Source organism: Triturus cristatus, chromosome 11, assembly GCF_964204655.1.
Source record: "Triturus cristatus chromosome 11, aTriCri1.1, whole genome shotgun sequence".
NCBI classification, from domain to species: domain Eukaryota; kingdom Metazoa; phylum Chordata; class Amphibia; order Caudata; family Salamandridae; genus Triturus; species Triturus cristatus.
This window is the reverse complement of record NC_140594.1, coordinates 210,216,582-210,237,253: the sequence shown is the minus strand read 5'-3', so window position 1 is coordinate 210,237,253 and position 20,672 is coordinate 210,216,582. Positions and strand designations below refer to the sequence as shown.

At 46.9% G+C, this 20,672-nt stretch overlaps 1 protein-coding gene across 9 annotated transcripts in view; it reads right to left on the bottom strand.

Annotated features, from left to right (window-relative positions):
* The window catches only part of ACACB (acetyl-CoA carboxylase beta), a 2,187,049-nt gene that overhangs the window by 1,093,843 nt on the left and 1,072,534 nt on the right, over nucleotides 1–20,672 (bottom strand). For all 9 annotated transcript variants that reach the window (XM_085633342.1, XM_085633341.1, XM_085633344.1 and 6 more), the window contains one exon: nucleotides 12,570–12,707. In XM_085633342.1, coding sequence (XP_085489468.1) covers nucleotides 12,570–12,707 — 138 coding nt within the window. The remainder of the gene's footprint in view (nucleotides 1–12,569; nucleotides 12,708–20,672) is intronic.

Below are 20,672 nucleotides of genomic sequence, written 5' to 3'. Positions count from 1 at the left end.
TACCATGCATTTTAAAGACCAGTATTTTACATGCATAGATAAGTGGGTTACTGCTTTTGTCACAAAGATTCTTTTGTTACTGTGCAGTTCGTACAAGTTACTTACCTTCGGTAACGATGTATCTGGTAGAGACGATTCTAGCCGCAGATTCCTTAACGTAGAATTATCCCCAAGCGTGAGACTGGACCCGGCAAACTTTCTTGCCCAGCATCTCTGCGCGCCAGGGGGCAGCACCACACGACTCTGCCCTGACGTCCTCCGCGGGTGTGACATCAGTGAGGTCACATAAGCCCCACCCCGGTGCGCTGACGTCAGTTTGCTTCGGAGAACTTTTACGCGCCACAACGCGGAGCCATCACAACAAAACTGAGGAGAGCATGGGGACAGAGTGCAAAAAAAACAGAGACAAAAGATGAGGAGGCTACAACAGGAAAAGAGCAGACCACCTCTGAGGAACAACTGTGCAAGCCAGGTGATAGTACCAGGCAGCACAAAAGTACCAGAAAGTCACAGCAGTAAAGCCACAGCAGGGAAAGCATAAAGCACCCCTCCATGGAACTACCGAGCAAGCCAGAGCGAGAGCCAGGCTGTAGTCACAAGCAGCGGAAAACGCTGGAAGAGAAAGAGAGAGACCGCAATCCATCCACAGACTACACAGTGAAGGAAGGCCACAGCCACTGAAAGGCGCAGGAGGCCAAGGATAGACAAAAGAATCCCCAGCGTAGGAGATCGCAAGGGGATCGGGAATTGTAACAACAAAGGGAAAAGGAGCAAAGGCAGGCCCCTACACTAGAGAGAATCCAGCTGGAGGGAAGCCCGACTGGCAGAAAACGAAAAGGACCTCCACAGAAGACAAGCCATCCAGAGGGAGGCGAGCATGGAAAACCAAGCTGAGGGTCCTCGCAGAGCGGGGCGGAAGGGCGGGTCGTGAAGGAATCTGCGGCTAGAATCGTTTCTACCAGATACATCATTACCGAAGGGAAGTAACTTGTACATCTAATAGAGAATACTAGCCGCAGATTCCTTAACGTAGAATAGATACCCTAGCCATACCTAGAAGGGAGGAGGGCCTGCCAGAGAGCCCTCCCCACCATGAGAGACCAGGGCCCCAGTAGGGGGACAAGGCACAAAAAGGAAAAGGCCAGGATATCCTAAGCCCAACCAAGGAAGAGCGCCCAACACCCCAAAGGGGCAGACAGCATCAAAAAAGGCTCAAGGAACACAAGGGCCACCTCGAACCCAGGGAGAAGAGGCATAACCAGAGGCAGGATCCACTGGAAGAAACACAAACACAGAGATAGGAAAGAGCTGAAAACACCTTGGCCGCAAGCAGCGGGCAAGGCCGGAACGGCGCCACTGCCTACAGCACAGGCGGAAGAAGAAAGAACCGGTGCGCGAAGCCCCAGCGGAACCAGAGGCAATGGCGCAAGGAAACACAGCAAGATCGCAACAGTGGAGGAGAACAAGCAGTCCGGCGCGGGCACGCACCGCCATCAACAGGCAACACCGCGGAACAGCGCACCCAGGAAAAGGAAGACGCCAGCCGAAGGCAGAGGCCAGGGAGGACCAGGACACACCTCAGGGGAGGGGCCGGGCCAGAAAGACACACACACACTACCACGAAGAAGTGGAGGAACCGGCAGAAAATAAGAGACGGAGGACGAACCCAGCCGGCCACCAGAACACAGAGGCCAAGGAAAGCCAAACCCTCCGGAACATCAGGCAGAGGACCAAGCCAGAACACAGGACAAAAGTGCGGAACCGCCGCAACACGATGCCGCAGATAGCAGGCCAGACCGGCCGAGCGACGTGGCTACAAGGAGAAAGACGGACCTAGCGCAAGCTGCACCAAGACAAGCGACAAGAAGATCGCACCTGCGACATACCGTGACGCCACGGAGAGCAAGGAACCCGAAAGGGTGACCACACCTCCTCAGCACATGACAGAGCTATGTAATAGCTACAAGTACCCCCCATAGGGAAGGTTACGTCCCAAAAACCATGGGAACACCTCTTAGAAAAAAGTTCTGCATCAGAGGACAAAACAGAAAGACCTGCAGAAAAAACCCGCAGACGGCTTACCAAGCAGCCAATAAAGAAGAGACAGAAGGCCTAATCTCAGGGCCTACCAGGCTTATCAACAGCCAAAATCACAAGTCAACAAAGGGCCGAACCAGCAGCCAACAGCACCAAGGGCCCAACAAAAGGACCCCAAGGCATATCAACCAGACAGAACACACAACTGGGGCTACCCGTTACAAGGCCCCAGGAAAACAACGGGAGAACACCTCCCAAAACACAGACCGACAGTCAGGTCACTGAGAGGGAGGAGGAGGGGGAGGAGGGCGAAGCCCCGCAAGAAACCTCTGAATGGCAGTATCCGCAGGGGCGTGGAACAACAGAGCGCCATCAAAGGGGAGGTCAACCAGCCGTTCTCCAACATTCTCAGGGAAAACACTATCCCTTAGCCAGGCATGTCGACGAAGGGCCACGCACCTCCGAAACGTCCAGAGCCGAGCGAAGAATAAACGCCGCCAGCCCCTGGCAATCCAACACATGGTGCCACAGATCAACACAGGCACCCTCCTGAGAAACGGAAGACATAAGGGACTCCGCCGAGTCCCACAAGCAAGAAGTGGCTCTGGCCAACACACAAAGAGTCTTAAGGGCCCGCAAAGCAGTACTGGAGGAGGTGAAGATGTTGCGCCCCCAGGAATCCAACCAGCGGGCCTCCCGCAACAAGGGAGACAACACTGATGGCAAAGAGGGAAAGGCAGTCTGTAAAAGATGGCCCCTGGTAGAAGGGTGGAGGGAAAGACGGACAGGATCATGCGGAGCAGGACGGTGGCGGTGCAGAAGTGGCTGGGGCACCGGGACCCCCGTGGCAGGACACCCTCTGGCCCCCAAAAGAGAATTGGGGAGCAAAGCCTCGAAGGGAAGAAGCAGCTCCCGTCCACCATAGCGCTGATGCAGAACCTCCAGCAGATGATCCATGGGGAAATGGGTAGCTGGATCACCCATGCGCAAGATTCCTGCAGACGCGGAAACAGCCCGAGCGAAGGCAGCACTCGCCTCCGTAGGGCCCCCCGGCGGGGAAAGCAGTTCCTCCATGGGTGACGGCTACCAGCTAAGGTGGCCGTCCCCCAGCCCAACCGGAGGAAGGAAATGCTAAGCTCGAAAAGAGGGAGGGGGGACCGATGAACGGGGAACCTGAGGCACCTCCGGCTAAGACTGCGGGTGCGGTGACGGCGAGGAGTTGTCCTTGGAAGACGCCGGGGAAAAGCCACGACGCGGCGACCCATCTCCGGAGAAGATGAAACAAACAGCTGCCGAACCTCTGGAGAAGAGGGGGCGTCCAAAGACGAATTAACGACCCGACGCCGTAGAGTCCGCCACCGGCGTCAGGTCAACGTCAACTGGCGCCAAAGGAGACGCCGGAACGACCTCCGCCCCAACGCGCGGCGCGCAAGACCAGGGCTGAGCAGAGGCGGGGCGGCTAAGGAACGGCGCCGAAAAGGCGTCAACCCGACCAGGCAGCCGCCTGCGTGGAGGGACGAGGTGTGCCCAGGGACAAGCCCCGACCCCCTAGCCGGACCCTGCGGCGCCGCCAGGGCCAGCAGCGCCTGAGCGGCGTTACCTCGGCTTCGGACAAGGCTGCCGCCTGCCCAGAGGTCCGAGGGGGACTCGAGGACACGCCCCGAGCCCCGGCAACCACAGCGACACCACAGGGACCCCCGCGGGGGCTTGCGGCGAGGCAGAGGTGCCGTGGTCCGAAGGATGGAACCCCGAAGGGCCGCACCCCGACGGCACCACATCCTCCGAACCGGTCGGTGCCGGGGCCGGAGCCGCCGGCGACGCCGCAGAACTCCCCGCATGCGGCAAGGGTTCCGCAGACGTCCCAGAAAGAGGAGGAGAAGAAGGAAGAGCCCAAGGGGCCTGCAAGGCGGCCGCATAGGCCTCCATCTTGGCTCAGGTCGCCCCCTAGCCGGGGAACGGCGGATAGGGTGACGACGCGTGGGGCCGCACCACCTGCAGAGAACCAACGCCCCCAACCGGCCGGGGGCCAGGTCTCGGGGACAAACTGCGACACTTACCAACAGGTGAGCGACGCCCTTGCGGCCTGGGAGAAGGACAATGTCGGAGACGGAAGCGGCGGTTCTTGAAGCCGTCTGCGGGGGACCGACGCAGCGCCGCCGCCGATCTGGACATGCGTGCCGAAAGGAGTTTCATCCAGGCAGTCCGTTGAATTGTGGTGCTCCCCCAGACACCACATACAGATGGAGTGAAGATCCGTCGCCGACATCTGTCTCGCGCAAGACTAGCACGTCTTGAAGCCCAAAGGCATTCTCACACTGTACCCAAGAAAGCGCCGAGCATAAAAAAAGAAGGCCTGAAACAGGCCAGGAACACGATCCGGGTCTGCGTTGCACGCGGAAAAGAAGAAAACTGACGTCAGCGCGCCGGGGTGGGGCTTATGTGACCTCGCCGACGTCACGCCCGCGGAGGACGTCATGGCAGAGTTGCGTGGTGCCGCCCCCCGGTGCGCATAGATGCTGGGCAAGAAAGTTTTCCGGGTCCAGTCTCACGCCTGGGGATAATTCTACGTTAAGGAATCTGCGGCTAGTAGTCTCTATCAGATATAAGTTACAATCATAATCTAGCACAGTGAGCTATGAACTGCCATCAAACAGCTGTATGCAAACTGCACGGTATAAGTTAGTAAGTTATGTTTTTTCCCAGTCTTTCAATATCCTGATGCTGCTAAAAAGGTTTGTTTGGGTAGAAATAAATTGGTATTATTAAAGTCAACACTAACCACTGAATTATGTTCAGAATCCTGAGTTTGTGCTTCTCCAGACCACGCACTCTTAAAAAATGCCAACCAGTATGGATGACATGTGAACCTTACACCTTGTAGTCTCTTTTGCCTTATGTAACAATTTCTATTCACATTTACACATGTATGATTCATTGTCTCTGTATGTGTGTGATGTGGAGTGCTCAGGCACCCTACACTGGTGTAAGAGGTGTTTTAAAACAAATGAAATGCATGTGACAGAAGGGGCTATAGAGAGATGAGAGGCACTGTTGGAGGGTGATAGTGAGGGAATCATTGAAGAGCCCCTACCAAGACTGTTGTCGACACGACGCCAACGACGGACTCGGAGCCGACCGACGCCACCTTCGGCCGAGCAGAAGTACTGCTGACAAAAAACGTTCCGGTCTGACGCCTGGGGGTAATTCTAAGGTAAGGAATCTATAACTAACGTGTTTTTTTCATATTTCATCATTTACTATGCTTTAAAAGTTGATACTATTGAATATACAATGACAAATGAGTTGTAGAATGCACCATTTTTCTCCACATTTTCTTGGGGAGAGAGCCCCATTAAAGCCATCTTTTGCATATTTATAAAATAATAAAATCTTTAGTAAATTAAGTATTTGTTTGATGTGTATTTGTTTGTGTATCTTTTGCAAATTACTCTTTTAATGTTTGAAATGTAAATCGTACAAATTGCTGGAGGTTCACGGCTTCCAGTAATGAATCAGTGAGTCAAAAGGTTGAAACCCACTGGTCTAAGCCAATGAAAACAAAGGAGTGCTGACTGCTTAAGTTTCCCCCAGATGGTACTTCCTGATAGGCTAATCTAGGAAACATTCCCTCTACACACCGCTGTAGGGAAAACTATCTCTAATCTCTTTTTTGTTATTGAGAAAGTATTCTTGTCACTGTTGGGTAAGCAGCAGGTATTATTAGCAGAGTTCTGAATGCAGAGGTTATGGTCTGTGATAGGGCATGAGAAACTAGCCTATGAAACACTGAGGTTAGAACAGAAATGTTGTGAACTATGGGACCCGATCATCCTTTACCTCAGTCGAGGCTATAGAGATCAAAGAAACTTCGAATTCTGGGTCCACTTCATAGAGACAAACGGGGGAAGATAGGCTTTAAAGTGGGTCAGATGGTTAGGAATTAGGAGTCCAGAGGGAGCCATAAATTGGTTAGGTGGGAACGATGGGCGTTATACGGAGTTTACATTGAGGGGGTGAGTAAGGGGGATTGCTTTTGTTCTTCTAAATAAGTGATGGGTATATTGGCTTTCTGTTGCACTTTTCACTTAAAACGTAAAAAAAAAAACAGAAACCTAATTATTGCCTTTTGGAAAAATGGCAGGAAATCTAGGAATGGCCTTGATAGGTCTCTAAATGTAATCGCAATTTTTATAGTGTTTAATACCCTTAACAAGGTATTGAGGCGCTTTATGCCAGGCAGCACGCTGCTGCGAAACCAAAGGTTAGTGGTTAGTCCAGTGTTATTGGTTATTGGGATTAGTCTTGTGTGCTTAAGAAAACCATTCCATGCAGTCCCTCCAGTTTCTTTAAGGTGGACTCAATTAATAGGATTTAGTTGTGATCATCACTGGGAGTGGTAGAGGGGATGTGATCTCATGCACGTTTGATGGGATTAAAAAACGAGTTGGAGGAGATTAGGTACTGTTACAGGGGTATGTAACATGCACGTGACAGAGTAGGTTCTGCACAGAGAGAAGAGGAATGCAGAGGACAGAAAGGAAGGACATTTAAAAGAAAAAGGAGAGGCGACAATCGTAAGTTTTAATTGAAGGTCAGTTTTTTATGACGGATTTTTGGGACAAAGAATTTTATTTAAAAAAACATTATTTGCTTTTGAAAATTGTGCTATAGAAGGTATTTCTGATATACACTAGAATCAGGCAAACAGTCTTTCCGCTGCTAAACTACTGCTAGACTACCACTTGCTTGTTTATGCATTGGTTTCCTGAAGCCCTGTGTTAATTTGCCTTTGGACTTCCTGAATCAGGCGACTGCCTTTTAGTGCCCACTTGTCTATACACGAATGTCAGAGGTCCTTTCCAGGTTAGTGACTCTTTATGTCCAATGCTAGCTCCTCCCTTCACAAGTGCATATTAGTCCTGCTTCGGTTTCACCTGCCTACTCTGTCAATACCTCTATGTCTTAATGTGGAGGACTAAAGAATTCTATTGTTCTGATTGTGGACGTCATATACTTAGTAGTTATCTCTTTGTTCTGAGAGCATTTTCTCGGTTTTGATTTTTGGTGCAGTAGCCATGGTGGCACTGTATGAGCAAATGCCAACTATCGCAGCAACACAGCCTGACATGTGCAGTGTTTTTCTCCAACTTATATTTTCTGGCAATGGGAATCAACATGCAAATATAGGGGGTAGGAAGTAGTTGTTTTTTATCTTCAGAATTTTCTGTAAAAATAGCAGAAATGTGGTATTTTAAAGCAAACGGTTGTGGTATACCGGTAGGTCAAGTGATGCACTCTGTGTCATTGTATGCAGATTACATGAACCTTTACTTTCAGGACCTCTGTGCCAGGTTACAGGGCATACGTCATTTTACTGACATCCTTCGGAAAACTTTCTGGCCTTCGTATCAACAGTGAAAAATCCTGAGCCTTTCTATTTGTGGACCATCCTATTGGCCCAGCTTTGAGATTCGGGGAAGTGCATTTGCTGCTCACACTTTCTGCTACTTGGGTATTAATATCCACTGGGATACAAAGGACTTGCTTGAAGGTAACCTTGTGAGGGCGATAACTTCACTTAAATTTCAAATTACTTTTTGGGTCACTCCTGCCCCTGTCATTCACGGGCCGGCTGGTACGGGGGAAGATGGGGATGTTACCACGCCACCTGTATTTTGTGAACCTTTATGTGGTAGTAACGGCTTGGGTGCTCTGATTATTGAATACTTTGTTAGGGGAACTCGCCTGGGGTACTGGGCGCCGCAGGGTGGGCCTTACTAAACTTGCAGCTCCCCACGACTAAGGGTGGCCTCGGGCTCCCTGACTTTAAGGCTTACTCCATAGTGGGGCAATTATAATGGATGTCTTATTGGCTAGCTGGTTGCAATTTGTCAAAGATTGGTCACATGCCTGCCCAGATTGACCCTGGTCAACTCCACAGATTGATATGCCTCGGTGTGACCCCCATGCAAATGTGTTCTCTCTGTCTTCAGCTAGCCCATGCCTTCTGGAAACTAGCATTGATGTACTCTAAGATCGCCTCACTGTATGCACCAAATATTCCTCTCTGTGGTCTAACCACATCCTCGGGCACACTCGCAGTGCGTTGTCTGAATCAGTGGGAACAGGATGGGGTGTTGACAGGGGGATTGCTATTTCAGGATAATACGCTACTGTTAAATGAAGATTTCGCACACATGTACGAGCTCTCCAAGACATTATTTTAGACACATGCCAGCATAGTCCAATACTTGCGGCAGCATTAGGCCCAAAACGGGAAAGAACCCAACGGGCACAAATTGCTTCAGGCAGTACACACCCTAGGGAATGGGAGGTATCTTATTCCCTGGCTCTTTCATGAGATTCAGGCACATCTGGAGGTGTCGCTGATTACTTTAAAACAGACTTGGGAAGTAGGTCTCATTTGGGAAATCCCAGATAAAGACTAGTCACATATACTTGAATATCCCAAACATGTCTCACGCAATTCCAGATTTACATTTATCCAGTTTTCTACTCTGCACAGGGCGTATCTAACACCACATAGGCTTGCTAAGATTTCTCCACCAACTCCTCCGGCTGCTCCCGTTGTAAGGCTTCAGAGGCTGACCTCTTACATATGCTATGGACTTGTCCCTATTTATCCACGTACTGGGCCGGGGTAGCATTAGCCTTATCTGATGTTGCAGGGTTGAAGCAATGAAGCACGCTGGCGCAGTGTCTTCTTAGCCTCCATCCTTGAGCTTCCAAGATAGCATTGCCCTTTGCGGATTTGGCCTTATAATTGGTGAAGAGGCTCAAAATTCAACAATGGAAATCCGCGACCGCCCCGAAGTCAGACCAATGGCGAGACGAGGTGGCCCACTGGGGACTTGTGGAGAGATATGCTCTTCCTTGAGTGGAGTATCGCGGCCTCGCAAAAAACCCAACTCCCTCGAATGGGATGCTTTTTTAGAGGGGTGTAAGGCGCAGGACATGGCACCCGATTAACCGTTTCTTGCACATACTTTACAGCGATTTCCAATGCAGATGCTGCTTCGTTGGAAACCCCATTACACCAAGTGAGTTTGTCAACAATGCTGTGGGTTCTCTTAAAATTAACAATTATGGATGGTGGCTTGGTAAGGTCCCTTCTCTTCCTTGTCCGTTCTGGGTGTTTTTAGTCTCCCCTCGCATGCTTCGATCACTTCTATAACCCCTCTTGTGTGTTGATGCATATTTGGGTTTCCTAGATTAGGTGACGTGGTCAATGGGTTGGAGGGGATGATGGAGTTTATCATTACAATGAGATCTCCTGTAACATAGATGACTTGACTGGGGCTCTATGTAACAATATTAATCCTATGTCAGTTGTTGCTGTAAGTACTTTCATATCTAAACAAAAATGCAATAAAGTGTGTGCTAAAGCAAACCGTTTATTTTATTTTGTATTTTTTGATTACATTATTCTCCCCTGAGAATTGTTGGTGGAAGTAGGTAAGAAATAGAGCATTTTAATGCACAAAAGCCAAAACTGAACACAAAGTAAGGAGAACTTGATAGTGATCTGGGCTATTCTGAAGGCCTTGCTGGAAACATCTGCACCCACTGCTGCACATAATAAAGCACATTAGACCAATAATCTTGGACTCAAATATTTTCGTTTCAATCCTTTAAGTGCTGCCTCCCTCGTGATGCCCATAGTATCCACCCCCCCCCTCCCCCCCAGCCCACACGCTGAAATCTTTTTTTTAAAATAAATATTTGGGGAACTTTGGCACCCAAGCCTACCCTTTTCCACACACAATATCTAGGCAAAACTTGTGTCCATTTTCCAACATTTTGGAGATTCTAATGGAACCCAGTTAGTGGTTTCCCATAAAGGGGTGCAACAAAATAGCTAAAATGTGGGGAAATAGTTTTTCCCAAAATATACCTTTCAAGAAACAGTGTGTTTTATTTTTTAACAGAAATGATTTCCTGTGCTATAATGACCCTTCTTACCAGCTTTAAAGAACAGGCACTGTTGTAAAAAAAGCATTTTTTTTACAAAGAAGGTCTAGCAAATTATTTTTTTTAAATGCTAGTCATTATTTCCTATTTTTAAGATTTCTACTTACTAGCAGTTTGTGGGGGAAAGAAGTGTAAGAAACAAGAATGAACCTAGAAGCTGTAAATTTTTTTAAAGTAGGCATAATATGAATTCAGCAATAGGCCATTTGAGTGGTTCACTCATGGTTTTCATAGAGGCACTTACAGCTGAAATTAAAAGCTAAGACAAGCAAGTAGGAGAAAAACAGAAATAGTTCATAATGCTTTCTTCTGTACATTTTTTATGGTTAATCTCCAAAAGTACTATATCATTGCATCTTTAAACTCTTGCAGTTGCAGAGACATATAGCATTTGTCAGTTGTCAAAAATTATGTGACATCCAGTGCCATCAACCAAGCTGCAACTTATGATTTTTTATTTTGTTTCGACCATGCATCAATTCATCAGACAGACGGAATGAAAATGGGTATAAAGAACAGCTATGCACATTGCCAGGAATAAATAGTTCAGGGACATAGCCCCAGTTACGACAAGAAAGCATTTGGGGATGGGAGGTAGTATAAGAATAGGTGATATTCATGTGACTATGAATTTGGCTTACCAATAATATCTGGTGATTCAAGGGCATTTTACAAAATGCCTTAAAAACGCCTTAAAAACGTTTATCTACCACTAAATACACCGTGTCCATCTTGGGACCTCAATCTAGTTCTATCTAAGTAAATGGGTCCTCCATTCGAACTTACAGATAAGGTGGGCTATTTACTAATTTTAACTCTAATGGAGTAGTTTTAAGGACACATCCAGCTATCCTTCCAAAAGAAGTGCCCGATTTCCATATCAATCAAACTATTACTCTTCCTATGTTTTTTTCCTAACCCATTAACTCCAGCAGAGAGATCCCTGCATTCACTATACATAAAGGAAGTCTTAAAGTACTATCTAGATAGAAATAAAACTATCAGAAGAACTAAACCGTAATTCATTAACTGCGGTCTTGTTAAACAAAGTTTAGCTAGTTCCAAACATTCGATTGTAAGATGGGTAGAAGCATAAATCCCACTACCTTATCAGATAGCGCACCCACATTTACCTGGTGGACCTAAAGCCCATTTCACTAGTGGAAAAGCAACCAGTATAGCTTGAGTTAGAAACATTTTAATCACGGAGATCTGCAGACCTGGAAATTTGGTCACCCATTCAATATACACAACTCTCTCGATTCAGACACTCAGGCTGAAGCCAAACTAGGACATGAAACACTCAGGAACTGTTTTAAATGATTTCCTTAGTTAGTATTACATATTTCCAACTGTCTTCATCTGCTTGTGCAGCTCCTTTTTTGTAGAACTGCTGCTGTAAGTATGTATATTGATATATATATATATATATATACAAACACATACATATACCCTGGAGGACTCCAATGAACAGCATCCTGTTTGCCTGGTGAGGCCAACGCAATATTTTTGTGAGACACCCTTGAGAAGAGGGAGGGGCAAGCAATCATCTGACTCGGAGCAGTCACTTCATAAACTCCACCTGGATAGACCTCCCTGGGAGAGTGAGGAGCCCGTGAAACCGGCACTGAAGAAAGCAAACCAAAGCTGAAACGCGTCTGCCATTAGCGTTTTATGGACTGCCTGTCACTGCGTATCTGAATATCATTAAAGCTGCCTTTGGAGCTGTGTCGAGCTTTCCTTCGTGTAAGAGAGAGCATTGGGTCTCAGCAACACGCGCTCCTTCAGCAGGAGTTGGGAGTTGCAGTCGTTAAAACTGTGATAAAGATGCAAAAATAATGAATGCAATTGTGCAACGAGGGAAACATTGATTATTAACCATTTGGGGGTTTAATGGATAACCAGCATTAGAAAAAAGTACTCACCCTCGCCGATTTAACAATATATGACACAAATTACGAACTGAAAACCGTGAATTAACTGCCTCTTTAAATTCAGATTGGTAATATGGCATGTTGTCCTTTTTCAATGTCTAAGAAGCTACGTTATTTAAACTCTAACGAACCCACCGATACAACAGCACGGCATATGATTAAGAGTCTGATGACTCGAAACGCGTCATGCCTATTGTTCTGAAATAAAGAAATCTTTTTTAAGACAAGCATTTGTTGGTGTGGCCCGGATTATGCTGCTGAAGGAGCGCGTGTTGCTGTGGATGTTAAGAGGTGTCTGACACACCTCAAACCGGGCCCGGGTCCGCGAGGCGCTCCGTTTTGTCAGAACATTTTGTGAAAAACAAATATATATATACACACACATATATGTATGAGAGAGAGAGAGAGAGAGAGCGAGAGAGCGAGAGAGCGAGAGAAAAACTTGATAAAGGCTACACTTTCATGATAAATAGATTGCATAGCATTGTTAAATCAAAGTTCCAAACCCACATCATCCTTATCCTTTTATGTCTTCTCAAAGGTCAGATCAGTTGCATGGCGTGGGTTCAATGACACATGTGTGCAATTAGTAATTTATTCTCCTACCTTGTGAAATCCTCAAACTTATCAAAGGCAACCATTGCACCCATTCTTTGGCACAGGGGAGAGAAGCCATTGTCCATGAAAAGTTCACTGCTTTGACGGTTTAACTCGAGGTGGGTTGCACTGATTGGCAGAGACATTCTGAATGAGGAATGGAAAGGGTATTAATAAACACATTTATTTACCATCATTTAAAATTATTTTTTTCATAAACAAATGTTTATTTTGGGTAAACAACACTATAAAACCAATAACATACAGTTATATACAAAGACTAGAAAAAAGCATGAAGTATGAATTAATAATAAAGCATGCAAAAAGTAAAAAGTTAAAAGAATGAGCCACAAAAAAAATAATAATTAACAACATTGTTACTTACATTTAGTAATGTTCGATCTAGTGGTTACTCTATTTAACTGAAGATTCTTCACCTTTAGAATATGCTCCAGGCACCAGAGTGGATCCGGAAAGTTTCACAGCAGTGCTCCTGTGTACCGTCATGTAGTGGTGCTATGCAGCTCTGCTCAGCGTTGAACTTGTTCCGTCTTGGAAGTGACAGAGCAGAGCCAAATATGAGCCCACAACTCCAACATCAGTTTATTAATTGATTATTTCGACGCCCTCAGACGCAGAACATAAAACAGTTGAAGGGACCAATGTACAGATCTCTAATGAGGAAACTATTTAGAAGGCAAAAATAGACACCTCCACAGAACGGGGAGGTGGGAGAGAAGTGAAGAATCTGTGGTTAAAGACAGTATCCACCAGACCATTAGAGCATTACCGAAGGTAAGTAATTTGTTCTTTTGATGGATACATCAGAATATGCTGGACCCGATTTTTTCCCATTTTGCTGGAGCGAGAGTGGAATCTCCTATGCCTCTGATCTGGTCTGACCATTGCGCCATACATTTTCAGATCTTCCTATCCACTCCAATACATATTGCAAGTGGAAGTAGGCAGAGAAAGTCTTAAAAATTGAGGAAGGTTACCCCTGCTGCCTTTACGGATGCCCTAGCTGCAAATCGTCCAAGTGTGAGGGAGAATTGGATTACTGTGCGCTCGATCTTATTGCATCTATGATTAAATGTACAGCTAAACGCCTTAAACCCTCAGCTGAATGGTTCAACGCCACTAATCAAGCGTACTTGCTTGTGCAATACTGATAACGCGGTTTTGAGGGAGAATGCTCCAAATTAGCAAGGCGGCTGAGAAGGGTTCTTTGTTCATACCGAATAACAAGCAGATAATTTACTGACTTGAATGGATTAATGCTATCATCTTGGATTTGACACTCTGCATAGAAAAGTTAACCAGAGATAAGGAGTGGAGTAGTCTTTCGAAAACTCTACAGCCCCGATGAAGTTGTAGGGTATGATACCCCATACAATGAAATACTTGTTGGCTCAAAGATTTGCCAAGAGGCTGATAATAAACAACGAAAGAACATCTGATGGTTCAAGACTTAATACTGAACTGTTATTTGAATTTCTTGTGTGTGCTTGAGACCGTTATTGGTTGAAATCAATCTTTTGGTTAAACTGAGGAAGTTGGGTGATCTTCCCCCTTTGTTAAAGCAACGCTGCACATTATTCAATCAGGTTAATACTGTATTACGGTCGAGTGAGGGCTAGGGTCCTACTAGTTACCCTTTAGATTTTCTGGTTCAATAAAGTGCTCTGGATGCAAATAAAGAGATGTAAATGCCTTGAGCAGCTATGGCATCGAAACTTCAATGCCCTAGATGAAAAGAATTATCGTAAGGCATTGAAGGATAAGTTGCTTCCCTTTGGTAACGCCATATCTGGTAGAGACATAATCTAGCCACAGATTACTTACTTTAGAATATCCCAGACGTCAGGCTAGATCTGGAAGACTTTTGCTCAAGCAACACCATTTCACGCCAGTAGGTGGCATTGGTTGGCAAATCGTGGCATAGTCCGCGTCGGCAGTTAAGTCCGCATCACCTATATAGGAGCCACCTTGGCTCGCTGACGTCAGTTACTTTCCACGACTTTCCATGCCAGGAGTGCAGAGGCATGAAGTGCACTGACAGTGATGTGGTTAGAACGAGGGCCCTGAAAGGGATCAGCCCTGACCCTAAAAACCTGTCAGCAGTCAAGAAGGATGGGTGGGTCAGTAAGGAATCTGCAGCTGGATTATGTCTCTACCAGATAAGGCGTTACCCAGGGGAAGTAACTTGTCCATCTGATAGAAACATCTAGCCGCAGATTCCTTACCTTTGAATAGATGATCCACAAGCAATACCATCCCCAAAGGAAGAACGGCAGACAAGTTTGGACCAGGACGTCCTGCAGGACAGAGAGGCCAAACAGGACATCCCTGCGGACTTGACTGTCCAGGCAGTAGTGCTTAGTGAAATTGTGCTGTGATGCTCATGTGGCTGCCTAACATGTCAAGGACTGGAACACCACGTTGCAACGCTATGGTGGCAGTCCTAGCTCTGGAAAAATAAGCTCAAACATTCAAGAGGCTGTTTCTTGGCCAGACCGTAGCAAATGTTGATGCAGAGGGCAACCCACCGCGAGATAGGTTCAAAGAAAGATCGTGCAGTGCACAAGAGCACTGCACGATCTTTCTTTGATCCAACATACCCCATGAAGAATTAGTTGCCCACCCAGAATATTTTAGTGCGGTCAAGGTAAAACAACAACGCTCCTTTTGGGTCTCAACAGTGAAGTCGCTTCTCTTCTTTCGGGAGGTGCGGAGGAGCATTGAAAGTGGACAAGGTGACTGATTGCCGCACGTAGTATGGTGTTACCAATTTCAGTAAGAAAGAGACCCTAGTGCGAAGCACCAACTAATCAGGGAAGATGGTAAGGTACGGAGGCTTGGATGACAGAGTCTGGAACTTGCTCACCCTCCTGGCAGAAGGTATTGCCCCTAAAAAGGCTGTTTTGATGGAAAGCAGCTGGAGGGGCAGTTAAGCAGAGGTTAGAACGGAGCGTACATCAGGAAGTTGAGAGCCAAATGAAGGTCCCACTGAGGCATGATGAATGTAGCAGGTGGGAACATATGTACAAGACCTTCAAGAAGTCTGTTTACAATAAAATAAAGAGGGTTGGTGATGCAGCCTCAAGAAGGCAGACAAGGCCAAAAGGTACCCTTTAAGAATGCCCTGAGCAAAGCCCTGCAGGGCAAGGGTCAAAATAAAGAGAATGACTTGAGAAGGGTAAGTAGAAAGAGGATCAATAGACCGTTCTGCACAATATTTTACAAATATCTGCCACCGGCTGGCATACACAGTCTTGGTAGAGGGACGCCTGGCTGCCAAAATCACATCACAGACTTCGGGAGAAAAGTGGAATGCTGTCAAATGCTGCTGCTCCACCTCCACACTAGAAGGTGAAGAGTTGACAGATTCGGGTGGAGGGCCCTCCCCTGATGCTGTGACAGAAGATTCTCCCAAAGGGGCAGCCTGATTAAAAGATTGATGCTCAGTTGGAGAAGTTCAGGTTACCAGACCCGCCGTGCCCAGTCCGGAGCCACAAGAAAGACTTGGGCCCAGTCACTCCTGATTTTATTGAGCACTCTGGACAGGAGTGGTATTGGTGGAAAGGCAGACAGGAGGCCTGAGTATCACTCGAGACGAAAAGCCTCGCCAAGCAAGTGCCGTCTTGGAAACTCCAAAAGACAAACAGGTGATGGACGGAATGCAAAGCAAATAAAACATTCACCCCCAGTCAATAGATCTGGGTTAAATCCATTGTGCTTTTGCTTACCATGCCACCCAGTTTAAACCCAACCATATGCAAATCAGTCTTGACCCTGTGTCTTATGGGAATAGTCCAGCCCGAACTGCCAAGCCAGGTCCTCTCTGGACCGGAAACAAGCATCCTGGGACCGGTTTCGGGGTATCACCCCTCGTCAGCCAGGCTAGCTTTAATCCAGTGACACAGTGAGCCTGGGACCCACGTATGGGCATACCCGGTGCACTTAGGGCGTGAAAGCAAAAGACGCACAGATAATGGACGGAATACAGAGCAAATCAAACATTCACCCCCAGTCAATAGATCTGGGTTAAATTCATTATTATTTTGCTCACCATGCCACCCCAGTTTAAACCCAACCATATGCAAATCAGTCTTGACCATGTGCCTCATGGGAACAGTCCAGCCTGAACTGCCAAGTTAGGTCCGCCCTGGACCAGAAACAAGCATCATAGGACCGGTTTCGGGGCACCACCTCATCTGCCAGGCTAGCTTTAATCCAGTGGCACAGTGAGCCCGGGACCCACTTCTGGGCATACCAGGCACACTTAGGGTGAGAAAGCAATAGAGACACAGATGATGAATGGAATGCACAGCCAATCTGGGAAACTCCAGCACACAAAACTGCTGACACAGTGCGTTCTCGGCAGAGGTGAACAGCTCTCCCCACTTCTGAAAGAGACCTTGCGCTACCTCCAGGTAGAGACGCCATTCGTGATCCGCTAGGCATTAACGGCTGAGATTGTTTGTCCTGGTTTTCAGAGAACCTGCCAGGTGCTGAACCACTAGGGATATGCCAAGCTGTTCCAGCCATGTCCAGAGACACAGGGCCTCTTGACAGAGGGTCCATGACCCCATCCTGCCCAGTTTGTTGTAGTACCACATGGCAGTGGTGTTGTCCATGAACACCTGAACCAGCTTTCCCTTGATGGAAGGGAGAAAAGCTTTCAATGCAAAGTGAATCGCTCGGCGCTCCAGCAAGTTGATGTGGAGTCCATATTCCGCCAGAGACCAGAGTTCTACGATCTCCACCTCTCCCAGACTGCTGATCCATCCCAGAAGTGACATCTGTTATTACTGTGTGATCTGGTTGGGGAAGGGAGAGGGGTCTGCCTCTGACCCAATCGCGGTTGTTAAGTCACCACTGCAGATCCTGTGCAGTTCCCTCTGAGAGCTGGACCATGCCGGAGAGATTTCCCTGATGTATGAGACACGATGTGATGATTCATGCGGGAACAAGCTGCCTTCATTCTTAGGAGGAGGACGTACTTTGTAACCCTTCCATGGAGCTATAATCCGAACGCCACATTTTGGAACGCTCAGATGCATGAATAAGATCATGAATATAATTATGCATGGAAATTAATTGTGGATGCACCATACATGCAACACTCCGTTGATGCACCTAGTTATTTTGCTTGTTGATGAGATGCTCTATTTATTGAATGAGCCCTGAAGAAGCGGATATTTCGCGAAACACGTGTTGGCTACTTCAGAGTTATGGCTACTTGTTGATGCTGCATTTAATAACTTTGTTATTGACACAATAGGTTGGTTTTCAAATAATTGATCTATGATTCATCTAAATTATGTTTTTGGGGTGGAAATGGATACAGCCTGAAAATGAAACAAACTATTTGATAACTCTCATATGTATATGAAGTTCATTTGCTGAACTAAGTAAACATAACTATATATGACTAATCAACTTTGTGTTTGAATCTTTCACACTTTAAATGTTGCTCCTTCACTCCCCACAATCTCTTTTTTGTATAAGTAACAGGAGGGCATAGGCCTGATGGACGACCTGGAGGATTATCAGTTGGATAAGGTGGGCTGCGACTCTGGGAGAAAATTTCAAAACCTGCCTGCCAAGGTGTGGTTGTGTGCTGCCAAGAACAAACTAATATGGCTTGGAGACTGATGCCACAGGGGAGGGAGACTGGAAAGATCTGACCCCATGGTGTCCTTCACATTCTCTACCTGATCCCTGTCCCCGGCCAAGGGCTGAGGTGACTGCGGTGAGGGCTGAGGAGCACCAGGTGCTGCCTATATGCCAAGCCTCTGGAGTAGCCACATACGGACTGAAACTGAGGAACTACCTGTCGAAATGCCTAAAAAGTGCAATGTGACCTAGCTTTCCTTGAAGCACACCAGGCCAAAATAATCTTTTTCACCAAAAATCCAGGATCCATCAAAAGACATATGAGGGACACCTGCCTATCTTCAGAAAAGCCTGTAGCTCTCATCAAAGTCTAGTGCTATAGTACCATACTAATGCCGGACGTACACCCCAAATAGTCAGCAGTATCCAAGTCCGCTCGAATTATATATTTAGTCACATCCTGAATGGTTTAGGCTAAAGAGGCCCTGAACTCTTCATGGATCACTGGCAAGATCTCATTGGCCTCGTCTCAGAGGGCACCCATACAACAGCTTTGTGGATAACTGGTACTGAAAGATCAAGGCTAGGCTGGCTAGAGAGAACCTCAGTTTCCCAAACACATCAATTATTTTCGACCTCCTGCCTGAGAGAGGTTGGAGGATCATGGGGAATGTATTAGTATTCACCTTGCTGATTGAAGCTCAGACCACCAAATAATCAAGCTTTGGATACTGCTTAAGAAAATCAGTCCCAGTAGGTGCTGACTTATGACTCTTGCCACCTGTCTGTTCACTGCTGAGCAAAGATTAGACTAAGTGCCCAAAATGGTGTCTCCTAGGGCTTCATTGAACAGTAGGAACGACTCAGAAGAAGGTGGCCGAGGCAGAATAACTTCGGTAAGCAGATTTGTTTTAACCGCCACAAAAGAAAGCTAGACCTCAGCAGCATGTCTGATAACTACGGCAAAGGAAGTACTCTCTTCCGTTGACGGCCCAAGAAGGAAAATCAACCAGGTATCAGTGGAAGTATCAAGTCCACTGATCTTCTGTAAATCCATATAGAGAGACTGACATCATCATAATGTGGGGGTTAATCATTCCCATCATCTCCATTGTAATCTCCAAGAGGTGGAAAATGTGTCAGAGTCTGAACCAAAAAGCGGGTGGAGTAACTGAGGAAGATGGCACTATGGAACTGGCAGTGTTTGTCGGAGTCAGATTGAAAGGTAGTCAGGTGCGCTTGAGTGGAGTCACAGCAGGATCTTGGTTGGGGGATGGGCATATTTGGCTCAGTGTCAGACAAAGGAGTTGGCAGGGGATCCATCTCCAGTACCAGCAATGAGGAAGAAAGGACCGGCGTAGGTTTAGGAACTGGAAAGAAGTCAGCACCTTCATTTGTGAGGAATCTGAGACGGGTTCCAGGGGCTCAAGCGTCATCAAAGACAGATCCACAGGTGATAACCAGGCTAGATATTCTCACATTCTTGGGGCCCAAAAGCATAATAGAGGGAGCCGAAAGAGTGCCAAAAATACACACCATGGCTTCCTTAAAGGACTAGACTTGAGGCAGCTTAGCCGATGGTGGCGGAACACTGGGCACATCCGGATTAACTGTGGGATTGGTTCTCAATCTGAGATCTGGAGCTAGATCTGGTAGCAACTTAAAGCCCTTGTGACTTCTATTTAGATAGGGAGAGGTAGGATGGGGTTAAGTCCCATTTCATCTTCTTGTGCTTACTCTTGGATTTGGACTTTGACTTACCGGAAAACTTCAATTACGAAGTACACCTGTTGCAGGATAAGCCTCGAAAGTGGGATCAGGTCTGTGTCCTCAACGTGTAGCAGAACTTAAACAAGGTAAGTGACTTATTTCAATGGTCGACTATGTACAGCTTCGCTCCCCAGTTCTGGCTCATCTTCAGAATCATGACTGTAAATTCATTACACGAGTTTTTGTCATGTTCCAAGTCCATATGCTAAAGGCACACCCCTGCAGGTTCATCACTGATACCCGTTTTCAACAGTCATGGTTTGAACCCTGCGGTTTTGGCTTGGGACATCGTTACCTTGTACCATGGTATTTTAAAGACTCCTCAAATGGATGAAAAAGAGAGCAGAGATCCTGATAAGTGTTCACGGGTGCATAAAGAAAAGTATTAAAGTCTGCACCAAGGGGTTGCACATATGTGGCTACGTTCTCCAACTTCTGGGGAGGAATGAAGTGAATGCTGAGCCACAGAGCACCACCTAGAGGTGCACAGGAGCACTGCTATGCAACCTGAATCCAGTCTTGTGACTGGGCTAAAGTTGAGGGATCAGCAGTTGGGAGTATTTATCAGAAATGTCTGTCCCTAATCACGGGTCTGAACACCATGAAAGGGCTGGGTTTGGGACATGAAGGTTAAGTCCTTGAGGGATCTTTGAGGACAAGTCTGTCTCCGTGCATGTTTGGTACTGACAGCCTCTTGATGCAACTTTCAACAAAGTCTGG